Source organism: Micrasema longulum, unplaced genomic scaffold, assembly GCF_059751315.1.
Source record: "Micrasema longulum isolate JH-2025_06_02 unplaced genomic scaffold, ASM5975131v1 h1tg001317l, whole genome shotgun sequence".
Classification (NCBI taxonomy): domain Eukaryota; kingdom Metazoa; phylum Arthropoda; class Insecta; order Trichoptera; family Brachycentridae; genus Micrasema; species Micrasema longulum.
In genome coordinates, this window is record NW_028278504.1 from 527895 (window position 1) to 543761 (window position 15867).

A 15867-nucleotide genomic window follows, 5' to 3' on the forward strand; every position below is an offset into this window, starting at 1 on the left:
TGAAGCCATATAGCAACATTTCTTTTGAAAAGCATTTCAATATCAAACGTCAAAGTCAAATTGACACTGACAACTGACAGGAAAAGAAACTTTGTTGTGGTGTGTTTGCGAAATCGTGTTTTGTAATGCTTATTTATTTATTTATTCTTTCAAAATGACGTCAAAACGAAAAGTTTCATCTAAAAATATGATAGATTCGGATGGCCACCGAGAGGCTGGCGCTATTATTTTGAGAAAATATGGAAACTTTTTGAAATACCAAGACAAGACTTTTGATGAACTGCAAAGAGACTTTTTCAGTTTATCTCGTGTACATCGAGGGAATCAACATTTTTATCCAATTGCTATTGATGTATCACCCCACGAAGACATACACCTACTTGATATAATTGAATCTGATAACAAAATATTAAATAAGATTTTGGCAGTATTTTCGGCATTGTGTAAAGAGATACACACTCTCAAAAAGGATGCAAATGAAAGGTAAACAAAACAATTAACATGCTTATTTTTAATAAATAATTAGAATTTGTTATTTTATAATATGGTATTAAATCAAAAGTAAAAGAGTTGCAATGCCTTAAATTTTAATTTGACAATATCAGGTAAATGATACAGTATAGGGTACACCCCAGTCCTACGCCCCCTGAAGTGATCACTCACGAAAACAACGCTGTAAAAATTGTCAAAATGTATTATTATTATTTACAGTAAGGCTTCAATTGAACAATTATATTATGTTTCTGCCCATTTGTTTAAAAATGTTTTTTTGAATTTTCAGGCATTTTTATTTCCTCGCATTTTATGCGGATAATTTTAGAGAAAAAAACATATCTCCCGAGGAATATATCGGCAGTCTAATTGAGAATCTTCAGTTATTGACTTCTTTTGTGAAAAGGTGTCACGATGTAGTTGTCAACCTCTGCAATCAAATTTATGAACACTTCATCTGTGACCTCGTTAGTCTGAGTAAGATTAGTTTATTTTATCATTATAATTATTTTGTTTTAAAAATATATACAATATAAAAAAATTCTTAACTAATTTGACGGTGGTATGTGTCATCTAGTACATACAATCATTTTTTCTCAACTAAAATAGAAAAATGATTTGTTTAGCCCTGTTGTTAAAATATTTATATACCTACCTGATTTATTTTTTATTTTCCAGAAGGTGTGAAACTTAGTTATATAATCTCTTATCTCGGTGATATGCTTTTGGTTTTGGTTACTCTCGATCTTCTAGTCTGCAGTTCACCTTTGCAAAGTCATTGGATGGCATTTAGAAAATGTAAAAAAAGTCTTCATCAAAATCCTAGTAAATATAATCAAAGCATAGAAACCCTGAATTCTATCGATACTGTGTTAAATAACATAGATGACAAAATATTATCTGACAGGATTTTCCAAAATTGTCTCGATGCCTTGACTTCTGTTAAATCTAAACTGACAGCTAAGTACAATGGTCAGTTTGGTGATGAATTTGCAAACTATCTGAAAGTATCTATAAACGACTTAGAAAAATCTTCTATCGATGTATATGAATCTAGTTGTGTCGTTGATTGGGTGAAAGTAAATGCCTTATTTGTATTTCATTTCCACGTTTTTGGAAATACAGATAAAAGGATATTTAGAACTCTGCTTGATGTAAATGTAAAGGTAATTTTTTTAAAAAGTTCATATAATATTATTATTTTGGTAATACCGATATAAAAGCAATTATAAAATGTAATTATCAATTTCCTTCTAGGCACACAGTGTACCTCTCTTTGGACTGGCGATTTGGCATCCTGAACAATTTTTATTTCGATATGCAAATGCTCTGTGCTCCAACAATAACAAACTATCTCAATCTATGGTCAAATCACGGCATGTGTATATAACCAACAAAAAACAGAATTTGTCGAGAGATGCTTACAACGCTCAACTGCAAAGTTGCAGATGGTCTTTAGAAATGATTCAAACTTTTGGAACTGGAGAAGCGCATTTAAGTGCTGTTCAAATGAGCCACAGGTTGCAATTATTAAACCAAGGAGTAAAATTTGCTTCTCAAATAAATTTTATCGTAACTTGCTTCACAAGTATACATATATCACAAGGATTGCCTATTACGAAAAATTCTTTAATGATGATCTGTAAGCTCGTTGAAGTTTTGAAAGGACTCCATATGGTTTTTCAAAATAACTATGCCTCGATCTCCGCTTCAGTAAATTTAATTATACAGCATCTAGCATTCCAAATAATATCTAAGCTAATTACTGCAAAAAAAAGTTTGATGGCTGACAAGAACTATGCTAAGCAGCGTTTAGACGAGTTGACCGCCATTGTGATAGCAGAGAGAGTTCTTCGCGGACCAATAACTCTTCAGAGACGAATTGTTGTTAATGTTGCAATGTCTTTAATACCTGTTCAAGTTTTTGTCGATGACGGTTTTTCCAAAATTGTTTCTTTATTGGACAACATTGAAGATGTGATGAATATACAAGCCAAAATGAAAAACCTCTGCGATTGCATGTTTTTGTATTGGAATAAATCTATTGTTCCAATTTACTTACAAAATATTTTGACATTGAAAAAGGATATGTCAAGGGTGAGCATTTTTTTTGAAGCTCTTAATGATTGCTCTCAAGCATTTAATGTATTCAAAAAGGGCATCTTGGGTCAAGATATTCCCAACAACTTTCGCATAGAAGTTGAGGATTTTCTTCATGAAAATATTCTTAAGCCGTTGGGACAACAAGTGGAGACAAACCTGCGTCTACACACACATTCCCATTTGCAACTTGATTCGATGAACCCCTTTACAGTTCCCGTCGAAGATTACACTTCCATTCTAAAATTAGACCTATTTAAATTCGACAGCAATTATATATCTCTTTGTAGTGGCATAGAGACTTACTTATCCTCCATGTTTTACAATTTGACAACGGTTGTTCTTCACGATTGGAAGACCTACGGAGAAATGCGCCAGTTGGCTCAGTTTAAATTTGAGCTGACTACGGTTGAAGATAATTTGCCGACACAAACGTTAGAACAGGGATTAGATGCTTTAGATATTATGAGAAACATTCATGTTTTTGTCTCCAAATATTTGTATAACCTCAATAATCAAATGTTTATAGAACAAAGTAGTACTAAGAAGAGCTTAAATACTATAAATATCACACATATCGCTAATTCTATCCGCACTCATGGTGCGGGTATTATGAATACAACTGTCAATTTTACGTATCAGTTTTTAAGAAAAAAATTCTACACATTCTCTCAATTCATGTACGATGAACAAATCAAATCTAGACTTATTAAAGATATGAGACATTTTAGAGAATCTGGCACAGATTCTGATCAAATGTACAGTTATAAACGAGCAGAAAAGTTTAACAAAGGGATTCGAAATTTAGGTTTAAACGAAGAAGGTCAAAGTTACTTGGATCTGTTTAGAATATTAATTAGCCATATTGGAAATGCAATGGGATATGTTCGGATGGTGCGTTCTGGTGGTCTTCACTGTTGTGCAAATGCAAGTGCGTTCTTACCTTCATTAGAAGAAGATTTGTCGTACGAGGAACAAGCGAGTCAACAAAATATAGATCCTACCATGAAAGAAGCTTTAAAAAACCTAGAACACACAATCAATAATTTAACAATGAATTTCTCACACGGAACCGAATATTTTAAGTTGCTAGTTGATGTGTTTGCACCTGTATTTAGAAATCCAGATAATGTTCATTTAAAAACATTTTTCATGATAATTCCCCCACTGACGCTAAATTTTGTTGAAAATATTCTTCTTTGTAAGGATAAAATGGGAAAAAAGAATACAACTGGAGCATCTTTCACGGATGACGGTTTTGCTATGGGGCTGGCATATATACTCAGATTACTTGATCAGGTATGTACAGCAATGACTTGAGTATTGATAGTTCAATACTTAGATAAACCTGGTTTCAATGACTAATTTTGTACATGGTTTTTCTTACAGGACCATGGAATGGACTCTCTCCATTGGTTCGAGTCAGTGAACAAGCACATTTCCCAAGAGAGAAAGAATGTAGAAGACCAACTAACCAAAGGTTCTGCACAAATACACCAAGCTTTAGCACTAACACAGAAGAAATTGAATGTATTAGAACAAGAATTTCAGTTATTGTACTTCAGCTTTAGTAGTGCTAGAATTTTTTTCCAGTAAACATTTTTTAAATTTATTTATTGTGATGTGAAGATATTGAATATCAGCCTTAAGAGAATTTATAATTATGTGTTAAACATGTTAAAAAAGATGGGTTGGTCTAAAACAAAAGACTGCATTATTGCTTTTCTATATAGTTTTCTGATTTTTTTTTCTCCCTTTGAGATTAACGTGAACCAATTTTTTACAAGTATTTAAAATGACAATCTGTTATATATTTATGTTTTAAATCAATATCATTTAAAGTTTTATGTTATTTAATTTTTTTACACTATGCAAGATTCAGACTGGAGTCCTGTCGATAGGTACATTTACATTTTCTAAAACAGTATGCCTTGTGTTGTTTAAAAATTATGGAGATTCTAAGAGCACGAACATGTATTTTTACACATTTGAGAAAAAGAAAGATTAATGATTTCTGCTTTTTCCTAGAGATTGTGTTCACTATTACGCATGGTAAACTTATTAAGTCAAATAAAACGCCAAATATGTTACACATATTATTATTTCATTCAATTAACAGTTTTTTAAAAATTACAATAGGAATACGAATATGTACACATTTTTTGATATTATTTTATCCAAGAGAAATTAAGAAGATATGTATTTTTATATAATTCTATTAAATTTGTTAAAAATGTGAATAAATATAATTTGATTTTCTTTAAAAATATGATACAAAAGATATATTATAGTAAACATTGAACATTCCATACCTGGAAGCATGGTTTCACTAGGAAGCTTTCTATGTTTATAATAACAGTAAGTTTGAAAATATATTTATTACTTTTTGCCTAAATACAAACTACTCACAAGTACTTTTATAAGTTGTTATAAGTCATTGGTATTCATATAAATTTTTGTGTAAAATGTTGTAATTGACATTTACTGATTATATTTTTGAAATACATTTAGTTTTCTAAACATTTACACCTTTTATTTATACATTTTTCTCTCAATATTTTTAGTTTACGGGTAATAAAAAATGAATAACTAGATGGATGGCCAAAATTGAGTTACGTAAATCACATATCTCAGAATTTTAAGCTGCGTCATGTACGCTGACACCCAAGGATTTCAGAAATAAATTTTGGCATTTTAATAAAAAAAAACCTCTTGTACAACATTCATAAAATGAATAGATTTATATCACAAGATTGGACCTATTTTTAAGAATTGTCTTTTTTTAGAATTAGGTTCATTAAAATCCATTTAAGGTATTCATTCTTCTTTTCCACATCGTTCCTAAGTGGAGGATGTGAACCTCAGAGTAAAAATACACCACCTGCTTATAGAGTCGCCCATACGGATAAAAAGCATTCTATGATTATCAATCACAAAGTTAGTTACAGTTTACAGCTATACAACGGGTCGTAGGTACTCGGGTCGAGAATAGCAAGCGCAAACTGAAACCGTCCGTTACACATTTGTTAAAACAAAAACTTAAAGCACTATTGTTTTATGTAATAAAGCGAAAGGGCATCTCTATAAGCGAGAACGAATTGTTACCCTGATATGTGGATATTAGCAAATGTCTCCAGGAGCCCATATCACCAGCCAGTACTCTCTCCCCAAAAATCATCATTGATGGCTTTCCAGGTCAGTAGGACCGGCAAGTGTGAAGAAGGAGCAACTTAGGTCTCTCCTGAGACATCCGTAGTGAGTGAGGCTGATGCATCTGTTCTTGGACTTTGATGTTGGTAATAAAATCGAACCACCTTATAACTAATATCTTGTTCAAGCACTTACTCTTAAGACTAAGAAGTTTTGGTAAGGTGCCAGGATTCACACCCATAAGGGAGTACTGGCAATATACAACAGTTGAATAATCGACATTTTTTAAAGTTGCTCCAGCAATTCCTAGGCGGGTTGCGAGCTCTTCGTGTATGCCACCATCTTCAGTTATATGAACTCCCAAATATTTAAAGCTGCCAATTTTCACGATCCTTTACCCATTATTATAGAGAGGGCGATCAGGGTCAGGAAGGATTTTATCCTAGAGGTATCTTATACAGTCCTAATAGTGTTACATACATACAAGGGATTTAAAATAAAAATGCAATGCTAACCTTTCATTAAAAAAATCATTAATTGACTGCCAAAGTCACTTTATGGTGCATCAGTCGCCTAGCTATTTTACCATCAATGTGTTCTAATAAATACAGATTAAAGTTTATAAAAATATTTCCAAATTTATTTTTTCACAACATAATTACCTATTTAATTCACAGTCGTTTATTTTGACACATCCTTCTTCTAGCACTTATCCACACCTGATGGTGCATAGGGCACTGGATTGGTACACCAATTACATAATATAATCTTTGATCACATGAAGGCAAGACAATCAGTCTCACACTTCAGATACGAGTGAATTAATATGAAATAGGCATTTAAATATTTATTTTATGTCAAAAATTAAACCTTAGACCTCATAATTCTCATATTTTATTTGAATGAAATAATGTCAGAAAACATAAGGGAATAATTTTTTATGTATATACGCGCTTTTTAATTTTAATAAGCCAATCACATGTCAGATTCTGTCAAATAACATTAAATTATTTTTACATATAAAAATGCGCAATGCTTATTCTAATATGATTATGGTGAAGCGTCGGGTGCAAGAAATGCAAAACACAGGTCCCGTTTTATGACAGTAGGTGCTGTCAAGTTATTTTCAGGCTGATATAATTTTACTAGTGACAAATTAATTAATACTTTATTATTTGGAGTAACCAATTTTTATTAAATACTTGTAAGGAAAACAAATTACCAGTCTTTGTTAAAAATAGTGTTTTTAACAATAACAATTGTCTGACAGGTATTTTGAAATGTTTGATGTGTTTTTTATTTGTAAAAAATGCGGAAGTTCAGAGCTACGGTAAATTGGACGCAAACAATGTTTTCTTACATGTGGTAAATTTTGCACGGCGAAGGTTCTCAAAAATGTATGAAAAAATTAATAAAAATGAACTACTTTGAAACGTCGCAGGTTCATGTGAACACGTGTTTTCAATAACCAATCAATTATAGCATTGTTATGTAATTGTGGTAACAGATTAACGGTTTTCCGGGGTGGCCATGTTTTTCAAAGTTTAGCGTGTTTTGATGTTTAGCGGGTAAAAATAATTGGTTTTTGAAATTGTACAGGGTTCTACTTTTAAACCATAAATTGTGTGGCATTCAGGTCAAGAGATACATGTCACTATTAACCAAGTGTACAGGGGAGCCATTTAAAGTTTCTTACAGGTTAATTTCTTTGACATACAATTTTGGGTGTTATCTAAGAATACATTTTAAATCCGTAAACTTAAGAAAAAAATAGGTAGAGCGATACAAGTCACATAGTGTTTTATCTTATATTTGGGTTTTCTATGTAGTTAAAGGCAATTTTTACTTTTTTTACCTAATAATGTCTTCGGATTATACGATGTTAACCAATTTTTTTATGAACATATTTCAATTTATAATTTTTTCCTAATTTTTATCTCCTCACCCAACTTCCATAGACTTTACATATTAGAATTGCATACATAACTCATTTCTCAATTTTAGTGACATGTACTTCTATACCTAAATGCCACAGAATGAGGAAGTTCGGTGTCTTTTTTTAATTTGTTTTTGATGATTTATTAAAGTTTTGTTTTCTGAAATAACTCCGCGTGCGACGTCAGAGGTTGTTCTATGACAGTTCTTCCAATTGGTTCGTTTACGGTGACCAAATCGGATATCCTTCAATGCTCTCATATCATTGAATGGTTCATATGAACCAGTGACGTCATTCAAAGTAGTGCGTTTTTATTAAAATACATATATATTTTTTTCGTACATTTTTAAGAAATTTCACAGTACAATTTAATGCTCTAATTTTTACCATGCGCAAGAAAACACTTTTTGTATCCAATTTCCCGTAGGGTTGAAGTTCCTCATTGTTTAAGAGAGGGAAAAGAAAATGTGTCATTTTTTAGTTTATTACAATTTATACCGAAAAAGTGATTGTATTGAAAAAAACCAGTATGATTTTCACGCTTTAACTTTTTTTACCTCTCTCAAACAGTTTACACTTTGTCCCTTAGAGGATTTCAAATTTTCACTGACAATATTTGTTTTTTGATATTCTTTCAATTAATTTGTTAAATTGTTTGATGCATTTTAATAAACTAACCCATCTTAAGCCCGTTCATGGCAATTATAAAATTTATCTTCAAGATTTTGAAAGGAAACCTAACATATAAACCTTTTATAGAACAATATTTTGTGTTGATTTACTTCTTGAAAACCAAATAAAATATGTTATTTTTAAAGATACACATATTCCGTTTGAAAAAAAATGAGTGGAAGACTTCTACAAATATATGTTATTAAGATACTCTTGTGACATAAGACTTATCAATAATATGAAATGTTAAAAAAGAAATACCTCAATTCTGGTGGCACATATACATACCACTTTGTTCTAGGAGTCCTATAAAGGGTTGAACAATACAGGTAATACCAAGATAACTATTACTAATGACATACTTACAAAAAAGTAATAAAAGTAATAAAAGTAATAAAAGTAATAAAAGTAATTATTGTAAAACATTACAAAACAAGATACAACCTAAATAAAAGAATTGAACTAGAGTCTTGTTATATTATATTAGTGACTTCTTTGGAAAGCATTGACTATTCTGTAGTAAAATGGGGGTTTATGACTCGTCTTTTTCACTTTTTATATGGAAGCACCGTATATTAAAATGTCTGCACATTTCACGCACCTGAAAAACAGAATTATCAGATAATAAATTAAATTTTATTACAAGCATTACAAAAATATTTTTATATTAATAGTACAATTTGGGACTAAGAAAATATACAGTAAAGTAGTGAGTTAGACAATTTATTTAAAACTATTTTACATTTAAAACAAAAGCTTTACGAGGCCGTGTTTGAATTTTATGATTCAGGCCTATAATAATTAGAGGTGGTAAAAAAAGATGTAACTGCTGTGTTAAAACAGTTACCCTTCTGAAACACCTAAAACAGTTTTAAAAAATAAATTAAATCGTTTAAAGAAACGACCATGGAGCTAGAAATAATCTCAGAGTAATAATGCGCCAAGCTATAGAGGAGCCCAAACGTAGGATAACCATTCTATGACTATTGGGTATTAAGTTAGCTACAGTTTGCAGCAAAACAATGGGCCGTACTCAGGTCGAGATTTGCCTAGTGGATATTAATTTGCATTGTCAATACTTGTAAATATGAACCTGTGTATTTATTATTGCAGGGTTATTCCAATGTATTTTTTTATAATTCGCCTATATTTATTTTATGAAAATGAAAATACATGTGAGTTTATTTTTTATTTATTCATTCATTTTATTTACAATATACTTATGTTACATTTATTGAGACATAAATCCCAACTCCATGGAATCAAAGTCCTGTGTTGAGTTTGTTCATTCATTTTATATGCGATTTCAAGGTTAACATTGTTATTTTCGAGTAAAATTTGAATCGACCTCTACTCGATAAAAATTCAAACTTTATATGGATGCCTAGTACGGCCCCGATATATTTCCCGTAATCAACTGTCATTATCAACAGTAAACATACTTTAATTCACAAATTTATCCCGTAAATTGAGATAAAACCGTAGCTGAAGTAAATATGTTGATATAAGGAAAGTTTTTAAGCAACATAATACACGTGTCGGGACAATAAATGCCAAAAATCAATGTAAATCATGAGAAAATATTCGAAATCAATTATCTGTGAAAACTGACTCCTTTAACACCTTTGACGCTCCTACTCCTGCAACCAAACATACTGCAATTAACCATTGTCGATTTTTATTTATTATAATGTAAATAGCCAAGTTATTTACAAACAAAGCCAAGCATAGCGACAAAAGCATCCGATAGAACCGTTATGCGTAAGTTATCAAACAAAACAAAATGGTCGCCAATTTGTTGCTAACCAACATCGCTTGCGTTCTATGAAACATGTTGATAGGGCTTCTCTATGGGTTGACACATTATTACTCTGAGGAAATAATAGTTTATTTTTACTGTTTTGTGACTGTTTTTACTTACCACACTAGATCCATAGTGTATGTGTGCAAGGGTTGCGAGGACAGTAACCGAGTACAGTAGGAAAAGTTCGGCAAAAGAAGGAACTTGTACCATTAGCACAAAAAATGTTACAAAACAAAATGGGTAGAGAAGTGGGTTGAATATTTCACATCTTGTATTGCTCATTTGTGACACAATCAGGCGACACTGAAAAGACAAAATGATTTTAAAATGTCAAATAATAATCGGATTACGTTTTTTAATAATTATTGTTTTTAAATAAGTAAAAAATTATGATGGTGATGGTATAATTTTTTTTTTTTTTATCAATATATTTCAAAAATGGTACATGCTTTTTTCAATCTATGGAAATCTACTTTTATACATCTAGTAAATGTTATAACTGTAACTCACTAAAAAAGAAACTAACTCTTGTACTTGGAGAGTGACTTACACTGTTATAGTTATTTATTTATTAGAATTTATATAATCTTGAAAACACGAGTAAATGAGAAAAAAAACTCATAGGATATAAAAGGAAAAACAGAAAATAATAATACATTCATACTAATTAAAATTGAAAGCAATTTTTACACTTGTTCAAAAAAATTCTTTAAATTTACTTTGAATTTATTTATTTATTTATTCACACTCTTTATCAAAATACAATTCCATGTTCACTTGATATATTAGTTTTAATAGTTTTTATTCATTGGGGAGATTATTGTAATTTTTGACACCTTTGAAGGCAAAGCTATTTTGACCATGACTTGTGTGGAATTTAGGGATTTTAATATTATTTTGGTATCTGAGTGACTTATTCATCTCAAATTCTTTTATTTTTTCTTCTTTATAAATGTGTATAATGGAATTTATTTCATAAATAGTTTCTAATGTGTGAACTTTAAATAATAGAATTTCCGTATTGAATGTTGAGTTACTTTAAAATTTATGAATACATTATAAACAAACTTACTTTGTTCGTAACAGTGAAATACTAATTAAATATTGAGTGTTAACATAAGTTGTGGCCGTTATTTTCTAAATGAAGAGAACAAGAGGACACAATAAAAATATAAAAAAACAATAAATTAGTCAATAATGTGTTTTCCATCGATATTTCATAACCAATTAGTGAACTATTCATAGCATCATCACCATACCCTGGGCAAATATCAATGCAAACAGAAGGAAGTGTTGGAAATGCTAAATTTCGTTTACTTGACATTCCATTTTGAAGGCTTGTAATCAAATAAAATAATATATCTAATGTAAAAGGAAACACAATATCTTTTTAAGAAAGTAAATTTTCTTTGAAATGAGCTTTACCATTTTATTTGACTTTTGTTGCTCATTTTTAAATTCTAAAAAAAACAGACACAACTTATGTTAACTCCTAATATAATAAAAATAAATGCTATAAAATGGAATGACTTTTTATTAATTGTAAAAGTGCTCCTAAACAAGATGGCTAAAAGTGTACATAAATATTTTGTCAAATTACATATTCTATTATTAAAATCCAAAAACAATTTCACATAAATGTAATAAAAACATACAATAATCGACTTTGCTGTAAAGTTTTGGATTCACTATGGAGTTTTATCAAGAAATACGTATCAAGAACATCAATATTTTTATTACTTACGAATAAATAATTATTAAAAACTTACATTTATATTAGAAAATATGGTTCCTGTAAGAACATAGAACGTTCTCGGGTCATTGTGGATGATGTTGTTGGGCGAGTATGTAACCCACAAGGTACTAACTATAAAGAATATTGCGAGAGGGAACAGAGGTCGTATTGCTTCTGTAAAACTTCTCATTTTTCCAGTTTTGTCCCGATATGACCTAAAATGAAACAATTCAAAATATACATTTAAATTTGGATTGGAAAAATATTTATCTGAATGGAATTGGAAATGGTAAAGACATATTGAAGAAATAAAACTATTTTTGTAACCAATCAAAAAACCAATAACCCACATTTGTGCAAGCAAAAAGGTTGTATCGTTGGTTGGTGTGCAATTACTGCTAATCCATTAAATCAACTTTTTCGAGGAGATAGAAACAGTTCTTAAAATCAAATCCAACACATTATCTATACCGATCCGCGGTACTGTTCATCTTGGTGCCATGCATATCTTATGATAAGTGAGCATCCAATAAAAGTTATAAATCCCCCAATATGAAAAAAAAAATATTTTGTCAAAATTGTAGTGTGGTAATGCACACGGACCGACGATATGATAGTGTTTGGGGTACTGCTCTGGTCCACCAATTGAATTAAATCTTAATATTTTTTAATCACATGATGGTAAAATGATCGATCTAATATTCGATGTCAATCCAAGCGGATTATAAATTTTATCTAATGAAAGTGAAAAATATATTGTGTTAACATTGTGAGAGATTAAACCCAAAACCACAGGTAAAACAAAAAAAACATTAAAAACGACATAAGAGGTAGAAAGAAAGTATATAATCATAATTTTCCTATCCAAACCCAGTGGTGCATAGGGAACTGAATTGGTACTTCAATAACGAAGTTCAGTGACCTTTTTATTTGTTTATAGACTATCAAACTAAGCCAATTTTAAAAAAATATTTCATATTATCAGCGCTATGATTTTTTAAAGTTTTGTATTTCTGAAATAACTCCGCGTGTGACGTCAGAGGTTGTTCTCTGTTAGTTCTTCCGATTGGTTTGTTTACGGTTAGCCAACCAGATATCCTTCACAGCTCCCATATCATTGGTTGGTTCGTATGAACCAGTGACGTCGATCAAAGTAGTGAGTTTTTATGAAAATATTTTTTATTACTTTTTGTACATTTTCAAGAAATTTTGCAGTACAATTTAATGTTCTAATTTTTACCACGTGCAAGAAAACATTTTTTGTATCCAATTTCCAGTAGGACTGAAGTTCCTTATTGCAAGACATCTGGATCATTTTTGTTATTTAGAAGGTAAGGTGATCAGTCTTATCGCTCAGTTGCCAGTCCAGGAATGATGAAATACTGCAGTGTAAAACGACCTTTAAAACCAATATTTCACATGTATTCTGCCAGGAATCTAACCCAGGACCTCAAGCACGGTAGGTGAATGCGCCAACCACAACGCTACGAGGCGGACATATTTCCGTTCGATTTCCGGGTAATAATATGGTGCACACATAGTGATGGGTGTTCAGATGGTGATATGAAATTGATATTTGTGTCAAAATTTTAATTTTGGAATTTTCAATATGTATTGCTTCCACTTTCCATTATGTTGTATCCCAACTTAAAAAAGGGCTTTTAGTCTCATGGAGTTTGCGATTCGTCACTATTTCACGTAATGTATGTAATTTTGAAATAAATAAATGTGTACGTACTTGTAAATATTCCACAGTATCACAGTTTGACTAGAGATCACAGCTGAAACATAGAGGGTGAACTCAAACAGCAACCCGGGGGTGATTCCTCCAGGAAGTTGTATATCCCAAGCTTTGGGACCCGTTATCGCTGTCACCAGAAGAACTAACACCACGCCCTGAAATTTATAATATAAGGAGAAAAACAAAATACGTATTCCTTCTTCATCTTCATTCCCTCTCCGCATCTAATGGTGCATAGGACACTGCATCAGTACACCGATCGCAGATTCTTGATCATTTTTGTAATATGAAGGAAAGAAGATCAGTCTTACGCTTCAAGTGCGAGTTCAGGGACAATGAAATGTCCTAGAGTTAAAACACTGTTTTAAATCAATATAACTGAAAATATTTACTTAGGAGAAAAATCAGATTCATTTTGATAAGTGAGCTTTTTTGGAGTGGATACTGAGAATCACATTTGTTTAATTTTTTGAATGCTTTTTTTTTTCATTTATTTATAAAAAAGCATACAAAAATTAACATATAAATTATCAAGATCTACTGAACTACATAAAATGCACTTTGTCAGCAGGTGCTTATATTTAAGTTCTAATATATATACATAATCTTATCTCTTAAATTCTAAAAACATATAAAAACTCTAATTACTATGGAAAAAAAGAAAATTTGTACATCGAAAATAAAAAAAAATTGTCAAAATAAAACAGAAACACACAAAAAAATTTCAATATAAAAAACCACGATGTAAAAGCCAGATTTTCAGCAGACGTCTTTCTCTTGAGCCAGATAAGTTATTTTGATTTTTTATATTTAATGGGAGCATATTTTACAATTTTCGTATATTGTACTCTAGTGTAAAAATAAGTTGTGTCCGTTTTTTTCCAAATAATAGAGGACACAAAAAAAATAATTAAAACAAATAAGTTAATAATGTATTCCCCTTCATTATTTTACAGCAAATTAGTCAATAATTCATAGCATTTTACACTGCATTATACATTGTAGCATTTTACATTGTACACCGCACAAATATCATAAGCAGCTTTATTCCCTCGATTGAATGCGAATAAAAGGAGGTGTCGATAATACTCACTTTCGTTTACTTGACATTGCATTTTGAAGGCTTGTAATCAAATAAAATAATCCATGTAACTATAATAATATAATTGCCAATCATTCCAGCCAATCAAAAAAATAAAAGGTGTTATTTATCTCATTTTAGTTTTAAAACGTATGCGAGGAAAAAAAAGAATACAATAATAGAACTAGAAATATGATTAAACATATAAATTAATTGACATTGATACTGGTCTTCTAGAAAACAAAGAGGAAAAGAAGAGAGATTAAGGAAGAGGAAGAAGATGTTTCTTGCGTCTATGCGTGATTTAAACAGGGCTGCTGTAGAAACAACTTTTATAGTGAATGGGAGATGATTCCACAGTCGAGCTGCATGGACATTATATGAATTAAAAGAGAAAAATTACATGGTTTAAAGATAGCTTGTTTATTTAGTTTCTAGGCTCTCCTGGAAATTCGCGATGTGTTAAATAATTTAAAAAATAATCATTCTGTAACTATTAGAAAATATGTAGCATTATAATCCTACTATTTAATAGATTAAATTGTTTTTAAATATGTTAGTTAAAATAAAATAAATAAATTTACTATCATGGTGAAGTCGTATCCCCACGGCAAGAACATGACTCCCGTGTTGTATTTCTCCCAGTGTGTGAGGTAGAAGTTGAAGCAGATATTCCAGATGACAAAGTACATCCTTAGTGGGGTGATGGCGTTCCTCCCGAAGATGCTGTACATGCAGGTGGGAATCAGGACAGCGGTGTAAGAGTCCAACCCGTGGTCGAACAGTTCTCCCAAGGGACCACTAGTCTTTGTTCTTCTCGCCTGCTTCCCATCCATGCCATCTGGAATTGAAAAAGTAAATACGCCTTTTAAATATCATATTTTCGAGTTCAGTTGATCAACTACATGGTACAATTTAACTAAAAAAAAGATTTACGTTTTATAAGTATATTTTTGAATACTGCTACGTAGATGTCATGGATGCATGATACAAAGGAAGCTTTTTTGATTTCATTATTAGTTTTACCATAATATTAACTGACCAAAACATTTTTGATTTATTTAATAACTTTGAAGCTATTGTAAGCGTTAAATTTTTTAAGTATTTAAAGAAAGGGTGGGCGCCGTGGCGCACTTGGTTAGACGGCCAACTGTGA

The 15867-nt window shown here is 30.9% G+C and overlaps 2 protein-coding genes across 6 annotated transcripts in view; one reads left to right on the forward strand and one right to left on the reverse strand.

Moving 5' to 3' along the window:
• Window positions 1-49: 49 nt before the first annotated feature.
• Window positions 50-4322, forward strand: SWIP (strumpellin and WASH-interacting protein). The gene is made up of 5 exons (XM_088235005.1): window positions 50-483; window positions 782-969; window positions 1171-1658; window positions 1750-3891; window positions 3982-4322. The coding sequence occupies exons 1-5, from the start codon at window positions 155-157 to the stop codon at window positions 4186-4188; spliced, it is 3354 nt and encodes a 1117-aa protein (XP_088091131.1). The 5' UTR covers window positions 50-154; the 3' UTR covers window positions 4189-4322.
• A 3350-nt stretch (window positions 4323-7672) lies between these two features.
• The window catches only part of LOC148275932 (ethanolaminephosphotransferase 1), a 45280-nt gene continuing 37085 nt past the window's right edge, over window positions 7673-15867 (reverse strand). For all 5 annotated transcript variants that reach the window (XM_088235008.1, XM_088235009.1, XM_088235007.1 and 2 more), the window contains 5 exons: window positions 15296-15552; window positions 13628-13785; window positions 11924-12104; window positions 10272-10457; window positions 7673-8951 (listed from right to left, as the gene is read on the reverse strand). In XM_088235008.1, the coding sequence (XP_088091134.1) occupies window positions 8883-8951; window positions 10272-10457; window positions 11924-12104; window positions 13628-13785; window positions 15296-15552 (851 nt within the window). In that variant the 3' untranslated portion in view covers window positions 7673-8882. The remainder of the gene's footprint in view (window positions 8952-10271; window positions 10458-11923; window positions 12105-13627; window positions 13786-15295; window positions 15553-15867) is intronic.